General features: G+C 37.9%; 1 protein-coding gene across 17 annotated transcripts in view; it reads right to left on the minus strand.

The window, feature by feature from the left end:
- The window catches only part of ARPP21 (cAMP regulated phosphoprotein 21), a 142188-nt gene that overhangs the window by 85126 nt on the left and 37135 nt on the right, over positions 1-19927 (minus strand). For 15 of the 17 annotated variants that reach the window (XM_040548333.1, XM_040548329.1, XM_040548327.1 and 12 more), the window contains exons 3-9: positions 19166-19371; positions 18324-18356; positions 17375-17464; positions 13105-13249; positions 11762-11840; positions 10385-10444; positions 9354-9494 (exon numbers count right to left, since the gene is read on the minus strand). In XM_040548333.1, the coding sequence (XP_040404267.1) occupies positions 9354-9494; positions 10385-10444; positions 11762-11840; positions 13105-13249; positions 17375-17464; positions 18324-18356; positions 19166-19333 (716 nt within the window). In that variant the 5' untranslated portion in view covers positions 19334-19371. The remainder of the gene's footprint in view (positions 1-9353; positions 9495-10384; positions 10445-11761; positions 11841-13104; positions 13250-17374; positions 17465-18323; positions 18357-19165; positions 19372-19927) is intronic. The other 2 variants (XM_040548321.1, XM_040548334.1) reach the window with 1 other exon arrangement.

Raw genomic sequence — 19927 nt, forward strand, 5'->3', positions numbered from 1 at the left:
ACCCAGCAACTTCCATGTCTTAACGGCCAGAGAACAAGCAGTCCCAGACAGCAAGGTGTCTCCTGAATCACCCTTCTTTGTTCCTTCTAAACGCTTCACATTCCTTCTGGCCTCATCGTTAAGAGTCCGATGTTACCACCAACCATGGGGCTTGTCGACCCCTATGGCCACACGCCCACAGAGGTGAGGTCTGTTTTGTCACCTTCTCCCATTCCTTAGAGCAGGCAGGTAGATTGCCATGTATTAAAAAACAAAAACCCTCACCACTTCAAAATTTTCTGTCCTAGTACCCTAGCAGCATGATTTCTGTGGGGCTGTGTCCTGGTTTCAGTTAGGACAGAGTTAATTTTCCTCCTAGTAGCTGGCAGGGTGCTATGTTTTGGATTAGAATGAGAAGAGCGCTGATAACATGCTGATGTTTTAATTGTTGTAGAGCAGTGCTTACACCAAGCCAAGGACTTTTCAGCCTCTCTCTGTCCTGCTAGCGAGCAGGCTAGGGGTGCAGCAGGAGCTGGGAGGGGACAGACCCAGGACAGCTGACCCAAACTGGCCAAAGGGGTATTCCATACCATCTGACGTCATGATGAACAATATATAGGGGTGGCTAGCCGGGGTGGAGGGGGGGCCGGCTGCTCGGGGATAGGCTGGGCATCGGTCAACGGGTGGTGAGCAATTGCATTGTGCATCACTTATTTCGTACACATTATTACTATTAATACTATTATTATTATTATTATTGTTGTTATTCTTTTCCCTGTCTTAATAAACTGTCTTTATCTCAACTCACAGGCTTCACTTTCCCGTTTCTCTCCCCCATCCCGGAGAGGGAGGGGGGAGGGTGAGCGAACGGCTGTGTGGTGTTTGACTGCCAGCCGGGCTAAACCACAACAGGCTGTCACTGGTAGCATTTCTCATTATGAAGATAGTGGTGAAACTGAAAGCTGCAGGAGAGATAATGTACACTGAATCTCCTCTATGCCAAGTTATTCTGCATGAGGACCAAGCAGAGGGCCAGATACTGGAGTCTTTCAGACTATACAGTATTTAAAGAATTTGATCCAATTTATCATAACAGCTCATGACCCTCACAAATCTTCCCAACACTTAATTCCACACTTAATTTCTGTTTTAACCTACAGATGGAAAAACACAGTACATCTTGACTCCCTGAGTACTGAGTTCACCTGAGTAGACTTCGATATTCTGCCCAGTATTTTGTGTCCAGAATACGGAAACCTGCTCCGGAAGAACCCAGCAGGCCAAGGGTACACTGAAATACCAGCTCTTCTGCTGCACAGGGCTGAAATGCAAAGCCTTCTCTCAGCCAGGGACTGAGCTTCAAAATACTCTCTTGTCCTCCTGTGCTCAAACTAGGATTATTTCTGTACCTCAGGAACCTGCTTCTCCTGCTCCCAATCCCCTGGATTGGATTTAGTTCTTGATATTCAAGATTTCTAGCTAGACTGAACATTTTTCAGAGTGTCAATTTATTTCCCGCTAGTAGAGACTCTGGAGTGGTAGCATAGAATATTGTGGAATTAATTAATGTTTAATTTTAAGGATGTGGCGTACTCTCCAAGTAGCTGAAAACTAGTGTTGCATAACTGCAGAGATCTATTTCAAATTACATTTTCACACCTCAGAAGTTCAAAAATTAACAAGGAAGAGATAAACAAAAGAAAAGGGAGTCAAAGATTTGAAGACTTCCAGTGAAGGCAAGGTGGTTCCCCAAAAGCTGACAAGCTAATGAAGAAACTGCTAGTCCTCTTCAAATACACCATGTATACGAGTAATGCTCTGCTACATCATAAACTCTTCTGCTTACTTCCACTTCAAGCTATAGGCATTTTCTCCTTCTTGAGCAGGAAGACTCATGAATCAGAAGTCATCCCGTGAATGATCACTGGCCTGAAGAAAAGCATGTTTTTAATAACATGTCAGAGACAGCCTAACAAGTCTATCTTTGGAGAGCAGAAGCAACTGACTTTGCTTGTAAAGACACAAAAATTCTCAAAAAGCATGATATTTTTTCATTTCTACTGATCATGTCATGCTTCCTACATTAAACAGGAGGCATGCAACAGAATTGTAAAAGGCAATTACAAAGAACAATTTTGACCACATAAAAAAATAATCACTTGCACATCAGCAGCTCATTTCTGAAAACTACAGCCCAGATTTGAAAACATTATTTCCACTACTTATGGAGTTAACTCTGAGTAAATCACAGATGCCATTTCAGATTTCCAGACCTACCTCCAGTAATTTGAAAGTATAAAAACTGGACAAAAGCAGCTTGATTAACAGGCACTTCTTTGCTACAGTTTGGATGGGCACATAAAGACACTGGTTAATAGTGATAAAATATGCATGGAAGAGCTCTCAATTGAATTACCTCATTGCTGTTCCATAGCACTCTTTTTCTAGGTAAACTCCTCTTTCCCCAATGCAGTCCAGGTGACCATATCCTTCTGCATTTACGAAAACTTAAAACTGCAATCTTGTAGTTGCAAGAATTAAAAAACAAGAAAATACCACAGATGTCCTCCAATTAATGCCTAACTAATATTTCATTACGCTATACAACAGCTGTAAAGTACATGTCCACCTTAATTATAAACAATTTAGTTTTGATAAATTACATTAGATGAAAAATTAATATTGGAGCTATTAGAACTGGCTCATTTACCCTAACATCTCATTTACGGAGCAAGTCATTTGCATGGGGTCCGGTATACATCTTGCAAAGATGGACATATAAATGAAGACAATATTTAAGAGTCAAATTCAGCTCAACCTCAAGTATACCAACTTCTTTTTTCTTACATGTAAGACAGGCATGTGACTAAAAGGAGAGATTGCCTGTTGAGCAAAAAAAGGCTATCTAAATTCAAGTATTGTTAAGCTAAAGAAAACAAACAAATTTCAAAAAGAAATAAGAGATATTAAAAAAGCTCACTTTCTTCCAGATGAGCATCAAGTACTGACATGATGAAAGCACAATCTCAGATAAAGCATTCAGAGAAACACTGCAACTTTATGCCTGAAACAAATGCCTGTAGCATAATATTAATATATTGCTAAACCCCTGACACTTAGTAACGTACATAGGTAGTTCAGGCCACTGCTGGAGGTGGACATATCCTAAATCTCAATATGAAATGTGTAAACCCCCTTAATGTTCTTCTGAATTCTTTCTCAGGAAGTTCCCCACTCGTTTTGGGATGTGAAAGCTTTCCCCTGCTTGGTGTGCAGAGATACACTGCCCAGCTCCAGGCTGCAGTGTGAAAGGCCAGCAATAAGCTAAAGACTAAAACCTAAACATCACAGCAATGACTGATGGGAAACAGAGCTCTTGCATCCTAAACACAATTACCATTGCATTGATTTTTTTTTTTTAATCCCTAATACATTCTTAATCTGATCCCAGTTAAAAAAACATTGTATGAAAAGTTGTCCAAGAAATAAAATCTGTGAAAACCAACAATTTGTTACTTCAAACCTGCACGTGTTACTATGTAGCTACAGAATCTTCATAGTTACTAATGTGTGTTTTAATTGTTTTTAAATTTGTACTAAATTCTTGGTTGCTTAATGTTCGTCTTAAACTGGAACAAAATGTCGGCCAATTAAAGTGTTGTTTCTCATTTGTATAGCTTTTCCATATAAGTTGCATGCATCTCCTACACATCCTTACATTCCTCTGTACATTCATAAAACACAACACTGGTATACTGATTAGGCAACACCAATTATAAGCCAGAGAGAAAGTGCAGCTACCCCCAATTCTCGCTTATTTCTTAGTAGTCAAGGAAGACCTATGCTGTAGTGAGCATGTGAAAGAGGTAACTACAATAGGAAACTAAGTAATAGAGCTGGATTAATACTCCCCTGAAAAAAAGGTAACCTCAACGGAAAAAAAATAATAAATATAATGGTGTTGACATGCTTTTCTATATCATGTGGCTCATTAAAGTGATTCTGTTCTCGTAAGACAATTACCCTGTGCGCATATACGATAATCAAGGGCACCATAAGGCACTTTAGTGGAGGTGCAACACCATACAGCAAGCCATTTGCCAGAGAACTACTCTGTATTATCCGAGTGTGTGTGGGGAGACAAAACTAAAAAACACTAGAAAACAAAACTGTCTCAAACTCTGGCAAATATTGATTGCTTTGACTGAGACTTAACAATAGATATATGCGTTCAGATACACAGCTGTAACTACTGTCATATACCTGACTAAAAACAAACTGTTACCAAATGCGTGTAGAAAATGTTCTACATTTCCCATCAGCAAACAACTATTTAAACGAATTAGTCATTTACACTGAGAAACCATGAATACTTTATTCACTCAAGGGGAAAGGCATACTTCCTTGCATGCTCTGCAGGCTGTTACATTTGGCATCTCAAGGAAGTGATCTTGTAACATCAGCCTAGGGGAAAAAAATCTAGAAACTAGTCCTCATTGAAATTGTCAATATTCAGCAAATGCCATTTTACTGACATGTCTGCAGGATCCTGTACCAAAGTCCAGATTCTTATCGTAAAATGGTGAAATTAGCACAGTGCATCTCTACTAGCACAGATGTTATCGACAAAAAGATCACTGTGTATATACAAAAGAAAGCTAATGAGAACTTTTCTTCTGCACTGGTGATTCAAATCACCCTTACACAGAGAAGACAGAATAGTGCAGTCTGAATAATGTGCAAGACTTCTGTAGTTCTGACATACAAAGTACATATTGTATGTGTGTCTCCTGCTTATACAGTTCAGCTCTGAACTATAAGGAACTGCTTAAAACATCTTAGTACTGCCCAGAACTTTTAGATGCATCTATAAGGCAGAAAAAACCTTCTGACTGGGCTAGTGTTGTATAAACATTTACATACTAAGAGCAAGACAGAAAAGAACCAGATATTACAAGGATTATAACTCATGATGATCTCGGAAAAAAAATTAGTCATAACCGAAGATGTGAGTACTGATATAAAGTTTATAATAGGTGTGTTCACCTCAGAATGCATGGAAGTGTCTAAATACAACTATTATATATCATAAGCACTCCATCTTCTGAATTCTAATTAACCTTGCCACCCACGCATATATAAAAATGTACATGAACGCGTGGGGGCTGTAGTACAGACATACTTGTCAGATGTGTGATGATCTCAGCCAAATGAAAAGCCTTTCCCTTTACCAAGCACGTGAAACGTACTTCCCCTATGTTTCTCCACCTATCACAGATAACGTAATGAATGAATTTGGTTGCACTGATACATATTATAATATGAACAATTTCTGTAAAATGCTCTGAGGTACTTCCAGTTGTCTGATAGGAATTACGAGGAATACACAGAAGGTGACACACATTTTTTGTCTCCAATTTGGGATGCCCTAACATATTGCCTCTATTCCAAACCTCTGTTTAGATCATATTTCACTGCCTTAAGTTCCCTATACATTTTAGTATATCTTTAGATAGGTGACAGGCAGACACAGAAGACAGACAAATATACATTACAATGGTCACACAAGAGCAATTTCATATTGAATAAAGTAGACATCCCATTTTAAGTAGTACTTGGAGCTCTCTGGGTCTAAAAACAATACTAAAAGTCCTCTATTTTCTGTGCAATTTTTAGCATGTATATGGCTGAGAATGAAATTTTTATTTATTTATTATTAAGGTTGACAGCTTTGTTTAGGCAGAACTTTGTAAGATGTTACACCAGGAAAAAAAGATATTTCTTTTTTTGAAGTTGTCCTAATTTCAAAAGACATGCTGAAATATAATTTGTTTTTAAGACCCACTATTCCATAATGAGCTGGAGTACAGGTTTATCTTTTGCAGGTTAACAAGCATTTGGCTAGTTGAGGTCACCTCTGTGCTTTAGAGTTTAATTTCATATAAAAAAAAAAAAATCAAACAATATGACTTGTTCACATTTCAATAAAAAATAAAAAAACCACCTTAGACTAAACCCCTCATTATAAGTAGTCCTCAGACTGCAAAAGTGGTCATTAGGGTCTGACTGCATTCTTTAGAGGTTCCATTGAGAGGTGACTAAAGCTCCAAGATTGCAATCCTGGAGAGAATCAAATCATAATGCATTTTTACCACCAATTTCCCCTCTCTATAAAACAGCCTGGTTGATCAGCCAAAGTTACAGCCCTCCTTCCAGCCACAGCCTCCTCAATAAGCACATTCTCCAATTCCAACCCCCCTAAAAGGAGGTACTTTTAAATTGGCACAGGTACCCAAAAGCGGACATATGTTGCTCTATCAGATTGCCAACTGAAGAAAGAAATGAAATGCCCTCATCCACTCTATTCATATCCTCCATCTGACAGATCCTACTCTATACTGTGGTGCCTCTAATATAGCCCCGTCCACCCAGTCTTCCCAACCAGCCCATTCATCTCAAAGCCATTAACTCTTCTGACACTTGTGCTTCCAGGAACCTGTGGGCAGTGAGAACAGGAAGTCTCTGCTGAGCAAAGTGAATCCACCTCTTTTCCTGGAGCGAGGAAACAACTCATCACATGCAAGTGGGAGCCAAAATGTGACACGAGCCCTCGCCCAACCACAGAAATAAACCACATGGTGCTTATTCAAGCCCACGCAGTGACTCAGCAGTCATACGCTCTTCTCCAACAGGTGCGCACTCACAGAAGTAATAGGCAGCGCAGAATTTCTAAATTGAAGAACTCAAGCCTCATCAGAGCATGCAGCTTAAGTATTTTGGAAACTATATGGCATAAGGAAATAATTTATTGACAGAACACAAATCTTCAAAATATCTATGGAGCCCCTTGGTAAAGTTGCATTAAACAATCAAGACTCAGGCTTACAGCACAGCATAACCACACTGAACTGCCTTTTGATTGCTCTCCAGATACTCCAGTATGCTGGATATTTTCCAAGTAGTAATTAATAGAGTCAACACATTCCCAGTATTTGGTGCTGACTCTGAACTACATAAAATTGTTTCTCCTGAGAATACTGAAATGAAGCACACATGAAATCACACTGGACACTTTCAGATGTGGAAATTGTAGACTATTTGCTATAGATAATAGAATCTCATCAACCCTTATTCATACTGGATAACAACATCTATTTTCTGTCAGAGCCAGGAACATTTAAAAAGCATGCCGTCTCCTCCAATTATGAAAAAAGAAAGGACCTTTACAAAGCTTTACATTAGAGCAGTACCAAAGTATTGTAGATAACACACTGGAAGCACCATGATGCAATATGAGCTCTATATGATTCAGTTATCTACCCTCAAACACTACAGAAGGAGTAAAAACCTGCAGTTTATATGGTGCTTACAGAATAGTTGTACTCACAGTAAAAATGAGGGCCAAACCCTGTGTTTATTTCTGGAAGATCTGCACATGAATGGTGTCAGAACCAATTTGTCTGGCTGCATGACTTGCCTCCAGCTTGCGTCACCACCTCCAAAGCTGAAAGGGTCATCGGAGCCAGCACGCTCCTGCAGCATCCTGCCCTCAGAACTTGCCCACAGAGATATCAGTTAATGCCTGGTAACCAGACTTGCTTTCTAATTCCCACCACGCAAGAAGCCACAGCTTCAGCAGAGTACTCAGTTTCAGCTGTTGAAGAGGTCTAGGACTTTGGTGTCCTCTCCAGAAGCACTGTGCAAGCATTTCCATCAGCACTTTCAATGCCATCAATATGAGATGCGCAGCCACACAGCCATGCAAGGCGTTACCAGATATTAATGTGATATCACATTACCAAGTCAGCCAGGAGAAGGCAATGCTGCAAGGGAAGGCCTGTAGCAGTTGTTGCACTACAGAGGTGACAAACACAAATGGAAAAGGGACAACTGTAAAGAGAGGAATGCCTAAAAAGCTTTCAAATATGATTGTGTTTTGTTTAAGAGAAAATTAAGCTGTTTTTTCCTCATTTACAGCTTAGAAATGAACAGTAGTTTGCTGCATACACAGCTTTTTCTTATTCATACCAAACATAGCTCTTGCACATGGGCAGGTATTATCAGATCCTAAGTGTTAGCAGTTTGAGTGTCACATTTATCGAGTTATTGTAATTCTCTCAGCTTTCAAAATCAGACCTCTGGAGCACAATTTATTTAAAACTTTAAAAACATTGATGTCTAAGTGTTATTTTTCAGGTGCCTGAGTATCTCAGGGATAGCCCATGAAAAGAATCTACAAGAAATTTTCCATGATCTTAAATTTACTTCACACATATGGAAGGTTTTTAGAGTTCAGAGAAATAATACCATTGTGCTAGGCTAGAGGGACTACCTGCTTCTGCAAGATCAAAATCTGAGCCTTCTACAATAGAAGACAATAGCATTAAAAAATATACATACATACACACATCCTCAGCAGTATGAGTCAAAGTAAATCATCTAGCTACTGGATATGTAAAAGAAATAAAGGTTTTTATTTCTCCTACTAATTGAATACAGGAAGTACACAATTTTCAAATGGGGCTTTCCTGTTTCAATACCAGATATCAAAACATTATGCAGTTGTAGTTATTTCCTCTTCATGATGTAGTTTATAGGTAAAGAGGGAGAGTAAGACCATTTTTTCCATGATGGTTAAAGAATAAGGATATTCAGCAGAAGAAGTGATGCTGGTAGGCACAGACGTGACTGCATCTTTGTTGAATTAGCCAGAAAACTTTGTATTGAGCTTTTGCTAGCTTTATACAAGTTCACAGAGGAAAGCATAAAGTATGCCAGCACACATTTAACCTGCCAGAAATTTGAACCAGAATGCATTTGAACCATCAGATGGAGTTTATAACCCATAAGGACTCTGTGGTCTCTATGAGATCTGAAAATGAAATAACTAGAAACAGGAGGAGAAGAAGGGAATGAACAGTGGCAGGTGGTGGAGGGGAACCAAATGCTAAATAATCAGGTTGGGCAGACAATTAATCTTGAAGCAAGGAGAGCCAGAACAAGGGAAGAGGCAACCTTCCAAGTAAATTTAGATTATTTAGGAGTATACATGTAAAGTAATAAACTCATTTCTGCAGTAATTGGTGGCACTAAGGTGTCTGGGAACATAACATTCCAAGGTACTGGACAAAATCTTGCAAAGAACAGATTGGGTTGATTTCTCCGTAACTACCTTTAAATCCTTAAACAAGCTGACAATGTTAGCTGTGGAGACATCCCTGTCCTCCTCTCCCACCCTAGAAAGTGATAAACAGTATTCATTCAATACAAAATGTATATTTATTACATATATAAACTGAAAAAATTACATGTAGTCATGGTACCAACCAGGTCTTGTGAAAGGGAACGAGGAAAACACAACAGACGCGACTTACATTCTGGTATTGCTGGTCTTGTTGATGATTACAGATTTTCCAGTTTGATCCACATTGTGATCCATTCCAAAGTAAGCTGCCACTCTGTGTACTAGCATCCTCTGATATGACGACATCTGAGGGAACTTTTTATAGTGATTACTGGTAAAAAGAAAGCAAATTGCATTGATGATTACATCTCCCTCTGAGCTATAATTAAATGACAATAGCAACATATTTCATAATTCAGTGGACAATAATCTGACTGAAAATTTCTCCTTTGTGTGTTCGCACATAGATGTTTGCTACAAGAAGGCAGACAAGAGAAAGCAATTGCATTTACAGTTTCTAACAAGCACATTTCCACACGCTACAAAGCTCATACATTATGCTATTGACTGGACATGTTGTACATGGGGAAGAACTCGCTCCCCACATACACACACACCCTGCACAAACAATCCCTCAACAGATTTCTGCCCTTGTCCCAAAGATCAGGCACAGAGCAATGCTGGAGGGCACATACTCATTTTTACTCTCTTTCTGTCAAAACATTTATTTCCTAAGAGTGTAATTTCTTCCTCTTCTTCTATTCTGACTCTCTACTTTTTAAAGCTGCACAAACAGTTTATTAAAAAGAGCAGATGGTAGTAACCCTCCCTCCCTCCCCAAAGTTTAGTTCTGTTTTCCAACATGCTAGAATAACATAGCACACACGGAAACCTGCATGATAGCATATTCGATTGAATATGTCTACTTAGAAATACCTGAGTGGTATCCTCTGCACTCAGAGCTTGACTAGTATTTTTGGACCCAGAAGAGTGGAGTGCCAGTAGAAGCCACTGAAAAATTATGACACGAGGAAAAGCAAAAGGTTCTCATTTACATCCACCGTATTTTAAGCAGACCAAATGTGTCAGGAAATAAAAGCCTGATCTTGCAACGTAACAGGGCTCAAGAGTGCTGGGGTCTATATGAGCATATTACTCACTCAGCTTGCACTTCTACACACACACACGTGACTTCGTAACCGAGCGTGGAGCTCTACTTACTTGTTGTCACTAATAAAGTCAATAATTTCCTGTTCCATTTTCAAGAGTATCATTCTGTCCCTGTCAAAAATAAATGCAAGGAACTGTAGCATCAATTACCAATAGCCATTTTAGATGAAAAAATGAGTATATCAATATTTGTAAGCCAATTCTACGAGCGTGGTCAGCCACCCTGATTAAAAATGAAATGTGCTTTGCCTTGGCACATCTGGAGAAGATTCCAGTCTGCATTGCTGCAACTTCCCTGACACGAGCAACAGATTTAGCCCTTCCTTGCTCTTAGCATGGTCTGAGAGTGCTTCTAGCCACACAGGGCTGTGATCAGTAGGTTGCAGTCCCCGCAAAGAATAACCCTGACTGCTATGGATAGCTCTGGTGCTTTATCACCATTTTTGATGGAAAATTAGATTTTCGACTAACCTAGTTCTTGCAAGAACAGAGATGCCATCCACAGAAATTTTCAGCATTTTGTCAGATACACATCTTTCCCTAGGCATTGACCATTAAGTGAGAAGAGTGGGCAAGCTAATCTAGTTAGAGGACACAATGGAGAACAATGCCTTTGAACTATGACTCCCAGGAGGCAATGTTGCTCTCACTCCAAATACTGTTTTCAACTGGAAGTTCTCAGACGTTCCTTCTTTTCCTCCTTCTCCTGAAGAAAACATGCAAAATTTTCCCTGCGTAGTCCCACGCATACAATTAAGCTTGACAGAGTCCAACACTCCTTAGCGCTTTTGAAGTTTTTAATGTTGTGCAGATAAAACAATTCAAGGACTTTGTTATCTATACAAAAGGTTACACAACCTATTAGGTAACTAATTATTCATAGTTTTCCTTAATTGCAGTATTATATGGTATCTACTTAACAGATTCAATTGAATTAAACATTTAAAGCACAAAGTATAAAAATGTAACAGATTCTTCCTTAGACATTTAGAGGTAAATTTAATTTTGATATGAACTAACTGCTCCAAATAAAAATTGGAAATACCAAAAGCAGAATTCAGCACTATGTGCACAATATTAATTGTGTACAGCATTGCCAGAAGAAAGCTACTTTATACTCACATACAAGTCTCCAATTGTAATCACTACACTACTGCTAAAATCATGTAGAGGCTTTATGCAAGAAGCTAAGGATAAATACCAGATGTCAAAAAGTGAAATTAGAAGTGAACTAGAAGGGGAGTAAGAATCAGTGACTTCTTACAGCTTTTTGCTCAGCTGAAAACCTGCCTCCTTTACATTTTCCCTCATAACCATCTCCAGAACTAATAAAACATGGTGTACAGTTTATGGGATTCAGTTTATGGGATTTCTGAGAATGCCAGCTACAATTTCAAGAGTACCAGCTCTAACGTAGAAAATACCTACCTGGGGTTATTCTTTAATGTATTAATGAGAAACTCATGCAAATCTATGCCTGTTGAGTCTGTATATTCTTGACTGCAATCTGAAAAATAAAAACAAACACCCCACATTCATTTATTTTATTTCAACAGTTATGATTAAGCTATACTGTAAACCAAATTTCATTTTCCAGAGACAATCTGTGAGCATATGTTCTGAAATAATATATTCATTTGGAGTTCAGGTGAAAAAAAACTCTACTCTTGGAAGCATAGGGTGGATGTGCATGATTCCTCTATAGTGTTTCACAGAGAATGCAGAACCAAAGCTAGACACTGAAGGAAAGCGTTGGTTATTTGAAAATCATGAGGTATCTTCAATGCCAATCAAGACCCTTCTGTGCTCTTCCTTTAAACTACAAAGTATAAAAATAGTTTTATCCATTGATACGTGTTTGCATCGCTTAATATACACTATACACACAGAAAATGAAGCATCGTGCCAGTGGGAATTTTATTAGCATTAACAGACTGAAAACCCAGTGATGCCTAAGAGTGGGCAGGTAACGGTGATGCGTGACAGCAGTTAGAATTAATTTTTCAGTACCGTCGTACGGCCTGACTCAAAGGCGTGTGCAGATCTTCAAGCTGGTGTGAACTGTGAGCGCTCCATTGAAGCCAACTGACAATTCACACCAGCTGCAGATCTGCACCCAGGTAGGCAACGATTCTTTTTAAGAGATCACATTAAGAGATTACATTGCAACTCGGTACCACTGACGAATAAAAATATATATTTTTAACACTATATTTAGATACAAAAACCAAACAAGTCATAGAAGGTGGTAATAGATGACAGATAACTAATAGTAGATGGTAATACAGGTTAAAGGTCACGGGTGGATTTCCTTACGCTATTTAAGAGAAATTCTCCAAGATAGAGGAGCAATACTGAAGAGGATTACTCTGCTGCCTATATTGCACAAATGACTTGTCAGTGTATTATCATCAACAGGTAAAAGAAAAGTATTAGTCTTACACTTATATAATCACACCTTTACATATATATGTTCACGCTACCATGATTACGTGTTCAGAAGAACTATTTTTACACACACACACAAAATTTTATATATATATATATATATATATATATAAAAAACATCAAAATTATATATAACATCAAAACAGTTTGGAAGGTTTCTCACTTTCAAAGCCCAGCATTTGTATGAAAAACACTCATGCATACACATTTCATGTTCTGAATTTTCTCAATGCATGAGAATACATTAATATTGTGTATTCATGCACATAAAGAAATGCATGCTTGTTAAAGTAATTATAACAATTTAAATATTTCAAGTTCACCTTTTGATAACATTCTGGTCTTGTTTTTTTCACTGTTTTTATCTTTATTTTTATCCTTTTCTTTTTCTTTCTCGGTGTCATCTTTACTAGTTTTGTCTTCTTCTTGCAAACTAGGAAAACTTGAAAGTTGTAGTTGTATTGATTCCTGTTGGAAGGAAGAAAAAAAAAAGAAATTCAGGGCCAGATTCAGTACAGTTCCCATGACTTTTAACCTGTGTAGATATGCATTACACTGTGCATGGCTAGAAAAGCTAAAGCCAGATACATTTCTTTCCTTTTTTTTTTTTTTTCCTCTCTCCAGGAGAATAATGACATCTTAGAGGCCAAATTCTTATACTAGGTGAATTTCTTTCCTATTGTTTGCAATCTATAAGCTTTTATTCTACGTATGTTAAAGGTACGTTATTCTACACTTTAATAACTCTCCTCCAAGAATTGCTAGAACAGTGAAATGCATTTCATATGAGCTTTAAGTAATTCTAAAATTTAACCTATATTAAATATGTGACATAATGATTTATGGATAGACGCAACTCCCCCCCCCCCCCCCCCCAAAAAAAAAGAACGTTGCAAGTTCACGTGAACTGCTTTGTACAAGAAAATGTAGCATCAGCCAGCCTGAGCTTTTCGGCTCTGACAGAAGAAGCATGCCAGCAAGTGGTGAAATCAGTTGTATTCAAGAGGGCTTACTAAGTTATTGGGTACTTTATATTTAAAGACATATGCAAACAGGCCTTTAGCTTAAGGGGTGAATTGTGCACCACCATTTTCTAACAAGTTGTGGTAAGTGAAATTTTCCAAGGCATCACAAATTTTATCCTCAAACTTCAGTATTTCAGAGTCTGAATCCTTTTGAAAGCATGCCTCAACTTTAAAAATTAATTAAAACCAAGAATTCAAGCTGTTTCACCTTTTCTGATTTGCTTTAAGAAACTTGATATTTCCCACTTAACAACATTACTTTATATTGGTTTTGTTTGGACAAAACACAAATTGATACATCTTGAAAAATATAAATAATGCCATGATAAACTCCAAAGAAAACAAGCTGATTGTACAAAACTTAAGGGAGCATACTTCTGTGTTCACATTTTTTGAAGAAAAAAATGGCCAACTATGTGCTTTGGTGTAAAAACGCACACTTGCATTAAGCTGTGACAAAACTCCCCGATAATGCAGTATTTAATACATGAGAATCCTGCATGCCCAATAAATTTCTGGTATCACATTAATGAAATCCAAATTTACCCTTAATAGAGAAAATCTGAAATTGTTGAATGCTAGTAAACTCCCTTATGTCACAATTTTTCAAAGAATACCAGCATTCCAAAAATATCAATATGAAACTTTAAAGTAAGGGCTTTTTTTTGGGTGGTTTTTATTTTTATTTATTTATTTCTAAAGTAACCAGGTCATTATGAATCCAAGTGATATTTTCAATATATTTTTTAAAAATAAACCTTAGGTTTCTGGATGTGGTTGTTTGGGATTATTTTTTGTCTTTTGTGTGTGTGTTTTGTTTGTTTTTAAATAAGAACTACAAATCAGTCACCACAACACATGTAAGACAAAATCCTTACAGAACAAGATATCAGCATAAACATGCCACGGTAAGACAGGAATTGGATAGTTTCTCAGCTTAATCAAATGTGGCACGGAAGACTCAAGATGTAAGGTACCGTAAAAGAGAAACAAAGCCCTAGAGCCCAAATTTAACCTGAAATACCATCTTTAATCCCTGCTTCTGTTAGTTCTGGATGACAACATTAGCCAAAATCTGAGTGTACAAAGGGAACAAGGGGGAACTCCTGGCCTTTTGAGATAAGGATAGATAGAAAAATGTTTGCTAACCTGCTCAGTTGCTCTCAGGGGGCTAATGTTATGCCTGCTTTCTTTCACTTCAAATGGCAGTTCAATTTCTCGTTCAAATCACATGTTTGGATCAACCACTGCCAAAAGACCCTGAAGGACAGCTCTGATTCCCTGCACTGCCTAGAGCAGAGTGAGTGTGCCATTAGCTTTTCCAAACAGAGGAGAAAAAGGTAACTGGTTGTGCCATTCTCAGGACATTAATCTTAAGCTTCACAGTGGCTGTTAAAATGCACTTATTTCATTGGAAAGAAAAAGGACAGACTTTACACATAAGCACACATATGAACATACAATAAATACTGTCTTACATGTAACATAATACTTACATATTTGATTGCATTAGAAGAAATACACAAAAGGGCTGTAGAGTCGTGAAAGCAAACTACTGTATATTTTGTTATATTTTTATTGATTTTTTTAATAATAAAATACAATATTAATAAGTACATAGATACAAGGTAAGTATAGTGAACAACAAAATAAATGTTCAAATTGCAATAATACACTTACTGGTCAATAGTATAACATTAAAGGCAACATTCCTTGTAAGTAAGGACATAGTGAACCATCAGGTAAGCGTTCAAGATCAAGTAATACAGGTAAACAAGTTTTTTTCCCTACACGGGAATAAAGGCAAGTATTCAAATATAAATACAAACATCAAGTCTGCAGTATAATCCATACTCTGTAGTTCTGGCAATGTACCATACATTCTCTGGTAATTAATTTCCTGTGCTTTGTAAACCATTAAGATAAAATAATTAAAAAAATAAATAAATCCAAACTGAAAATAAGCTTTTCCTCCTCTAAAGTGAAAGCAAAGCAATTAGGTTGGCACAAAACTTTCTGTACCCTTCAGCCAGTCCAAGGAGGAGACTGTAGGTCTAGCTTTCCATGGCAAAGCTGAGCTACTTTCATTAGCAAGAGGTCAGCAAGAGCAAAAATGCAATTCCTCCCTCATTAATTACACCCAGCCAACTGCATCTTTACAAAACGTATGCTGGGGTCCTGGGAGTCGCTTTATCTTCTGTTATTGTGTCAATATAGTCCAGGAAATCCTTGCCATACCTGGTCAGATCAGGTAAGACCAGAGGCTGTGTGGCAGGAACCCCTCCTCTGCCTGGTGTTGGGGCACGACCTGTACAGGAGTTTTACCTCAACGCCTGCCAGTCTCTTGGAGGTGTGGTACAGGACCTGTGCAGTACATTATCAGCTACGGTGCCATGCTTAGTACAACTTCTTTATATTTATATTACTCTCCTTTTCATTCTCCGTTAAACAACAGAAAATACATATGAAAGAACAAAAGCCACGCATCTTGAGCAACACATGTTAAGCTAGAAGCATATACCTACAACAGAACAACTAATAAAATAACCTATCAACTGCATAAACGTCATTGTAGAGCAGTAGAACATGTAGAAGTCCCCCTGCTAAACAACCTGGTTTTTGGTCTTTCAAGGAAAAAAAAAAAACACAAAACCTCTCCATACTTATGAGCTAAGAGGAGAGCTGAATTTGTTTTATTTCAAGTCAACAGAAGAAACTGTGATAAAGTACACTTAAATGTGATTTTTGTTTTTGTGCTAAGCTCACAAGAAGTTATTTCCTCAAACTCTCTCTATAGCTGATCTCATTTGCACATACAAATTATATGCAGTGCTTGTGATTTTATTTTTTTTTTCCTTCTCAAGTCTTATTCTTAACAAGCAAACAAATATTTGATTTTTTTTTTTTTTACTTTTGCTTTTGGGGGTGGAGGGGGGTGGTTTGAAGTGAGTCTACAAAGACTGCCACCAGCATTAGACTCCAAGGTGAAGGGACAGAACTCTATCAGCCACTGGGAATACAACACTACCAGTACAGATAAACTCAAATACAAGCTTTTTGATACTGGAAACTCTACACCAAGAGTTTAGTAAGCAAATGCCACTCAGTAGGAGGCACCTTTGACTCTATCAGAGTATTTCAGAGAGTGAAGGACCTGTAAATTTGATGTGACTGATATGAACTGGGGTCTCAGAGGAACCAAAAACCAGAGCATAATCATAATTGTAACTGGTGCAGCCTTGAAGGAGATAGCCTTAGAGAAAAGAACATTAATATTATTTGATTGTTACTATTTTTTTAAATCTAAATTCTTTTGAATTCTTTTCCATTTGCTGAAATTTTCAGGGGGTCTGGAAAAAAAAGCAAACAACACCCTGTGACATAATGTAAAACTAGTATTTCAAAATAAAGTTCACGCTAAACCAGATAACTTCATAAAAATGTGTTTGTTGTTGGATGTAATCTTTCCCCCAAGAAAGACATTGGTAAATGCCCAATTAAGTAACATAACCATGCAACAGCACATGGAGTTTAACCATGCAGCTAACAGCAATGACGGTAAATGTACCTGATTATCATGAAGACTTTCTGCTCCTGGGCGAGGGGACGTCTCTTCGCACACAGCAAGACTCCGGACAAGTTTTCCTTTAGCTCCTGACTGAATAAAAGAGAAAGAACACAAGACAGAGAAAACTCCTGCTGACCTCAAGTCACATAAGCTGCACACATCAGCTATCCCTAAACATCCCAAATAACTGGTACATATCCACCCAGAAAAACCTTATCTGCCTTAGATGTGACAGATTGTAAGCAATGAGACACTTGCCACATATGGAAGGTGGTAGTTTTCTTTTTGCTTTTAATAATTTCCGCTGCAGTTCACTTACTTCATCCAAGTCCACTAAAAAATTGGAATAGTTATTCCAATCCAAAGCTAATTCAACATAAAGTATAACTCAAAGGTTCTCTGTTTTTTTTCCTTCCAGTAACATTATACCAAAGGAATACAAACAATAAAACCTGTAAGTTTCACAGACTCGGCACTTGAAAAATTGAAAGAAGCTTCCCTCCCACACTCCAAGAAGATTCTTTCCCCATCCCACATCTCCCCAAAGAGCTAGTCAGTCTCTGCTCCTTTACAACGAGATTACACCATTAAAATCAAATTCAAACAAAAACGTTAACTTCTAAAGCAAAATCAATGATTTTTTTTCCTTCTCCACTGGTGCACTCAAACACACATGCTGCCTAACACAAGCATACATAAGCTCAGCAGCACGAAAGTGTGATGGATAAATAAAGGGGAACCTGACATAGCTTAATCTAGAGGAACTCCTCTGCCTTTGTGCAGCAAGATTATGGGGTAAAAGGAAAGACAAAATGAAAAAAGCAAGGAAAAAAAAATACAACCAATTGATGAAAGGCCAACATTTCAACTACAGACAGACATTTGATTGAAATTCTTTATCCTATCACGACACCTCATCATGCAATTCCAAACAGAGACGGACCATTACCTTGGATCTCTTTTTCTGGTTTGCACCTCGTTTCTGGTTATAGAAAAAAAAAAGTGCAGTAGTTATTTCAGGGGAAAATGTGCATGACAAGAGCATTACCAATAAATAAAGAGATCAAACCACTCCTAGAATTCTATTTTAATGAGGTGCTGATTGCAAAAACAACTTCCCCAAACCCAGTCTGGAAAACAGGGAGAACAGAGAATCATCTCTGCTCACTTTATTCATTTAAAAACATGTACAAATAGAACAAATGTTGCACAGTGATTTGCAATTTTTGCATATAATAAAAGTACAAGAAAAGGCATACTTAAGTAAATGCTCTCCCTCTCCAAATTCCTCTTAAATCATAGTCTCCCCCTTTATTCTATATTCCATTGAGCAAAAAGGATTTAGACCCCCTCATCCCATAGTCTCCTTATTAAATTACCTTCTTAGGCTTTGCATAACAACTTTTTGTTGGCAGTAACACCTACAAACCAAACCATACATTAAGTAATTATTTATTAGTATTACCTGTAAATTCATGAGATCAAGGTAGTTTTCTAAATCCCCAAAGAGGGAAAACAGTCAAATATTTCACCAAGCTTTAACACAGATGTGTAGAAATTAACTTCTCAGAAAAATTAGTAACATGGACAGCAGCCTAAAGAGCTTGAAAGGTATAACAAAAATATTTATTTTATAGGGAGATAAAAGGACCAAAATTAAAAATAAAAAAGAGACAGTCTAAAATTATGAGAGAAAAAATAGAAGCGTAGGCAATGGAAGAGATCATAGAAATGGAAAGGCAAGCATAACACATTAATACTTAACACACACATTCACTTTTTATGTCTTACCTGCAGCTCTGTCTTGGCATCGCTCAGCTTTTCCTCCTTTTCCTCTACTTCTGAGCTTTCAGATTTATTAAAGATACAGTTGTCTGGGGTCGCTTCGGAGAAGGCAGACTCCTGCTCTTTCACAGCTTCCTCTGCTGTCTCCTGGTTCAATTTACCTTGTTCAGACATTCTTCCAGACAGAAATTAAAATAACAAGATTTGGTGACCTGAAAGGTCAAGATACCACAACACAAAAACACAAAACAAAACACCAGGAATTAATTTTTATTTTACTTTTTTTTTTTTTTTTCCTCTTCCCAAGCAAGTCATTTTATTCCCCTCAATACACAAGCCAAACCAAGCAGCTTGGGATCTGAAAGCTACATGTGCCCCAGGTGAAGCGATGTAGTGAATCAGCAATATTGGGGGTAACAGCAGAATTGAGTTAGGATAAACAAGCAGAGCTCCAACCTAAACAGTCTTGGTGGAAAACAGATTTAAGGTATGTCACTGGGACTCCCTGCCCAGCCCCCGGCTGCAGAGGTGCAGGCAGGGATGGCAAAGGACCCTCTGCAATGGAGTTCAGTGACACCAGGCAGGGAAGGACCCATTCTGCCTTCCAGGTCACTAGCATGCTAGTGCTCCCCTCCTCTAGACCGTTCTTTCTTTTAAGAAAAAGAGAACAGTCAAAAATAAAACAAAAAGCAAGCACCAACGATACCGCGGCTTTTCAACATTCAACCATGGCTTTTGCATATGGCAGAAGCCTGTAACACTCACTAT

Source organism: Cygnus olor, chromosome 2, assembly GCF_009769625.2.
Source record: "Cygnus olor isolate bCygOlo1 chromosome 2, bCygOlo1.pri.v2, whole genome shotgun sequence".
NCBI classification, from domain to species: domain Eukaryota; kingdom Metazoa; phylum Chordata; class Aves; order Anseriformes; family Anatidae; genus Cygnus; species Cygnus olor.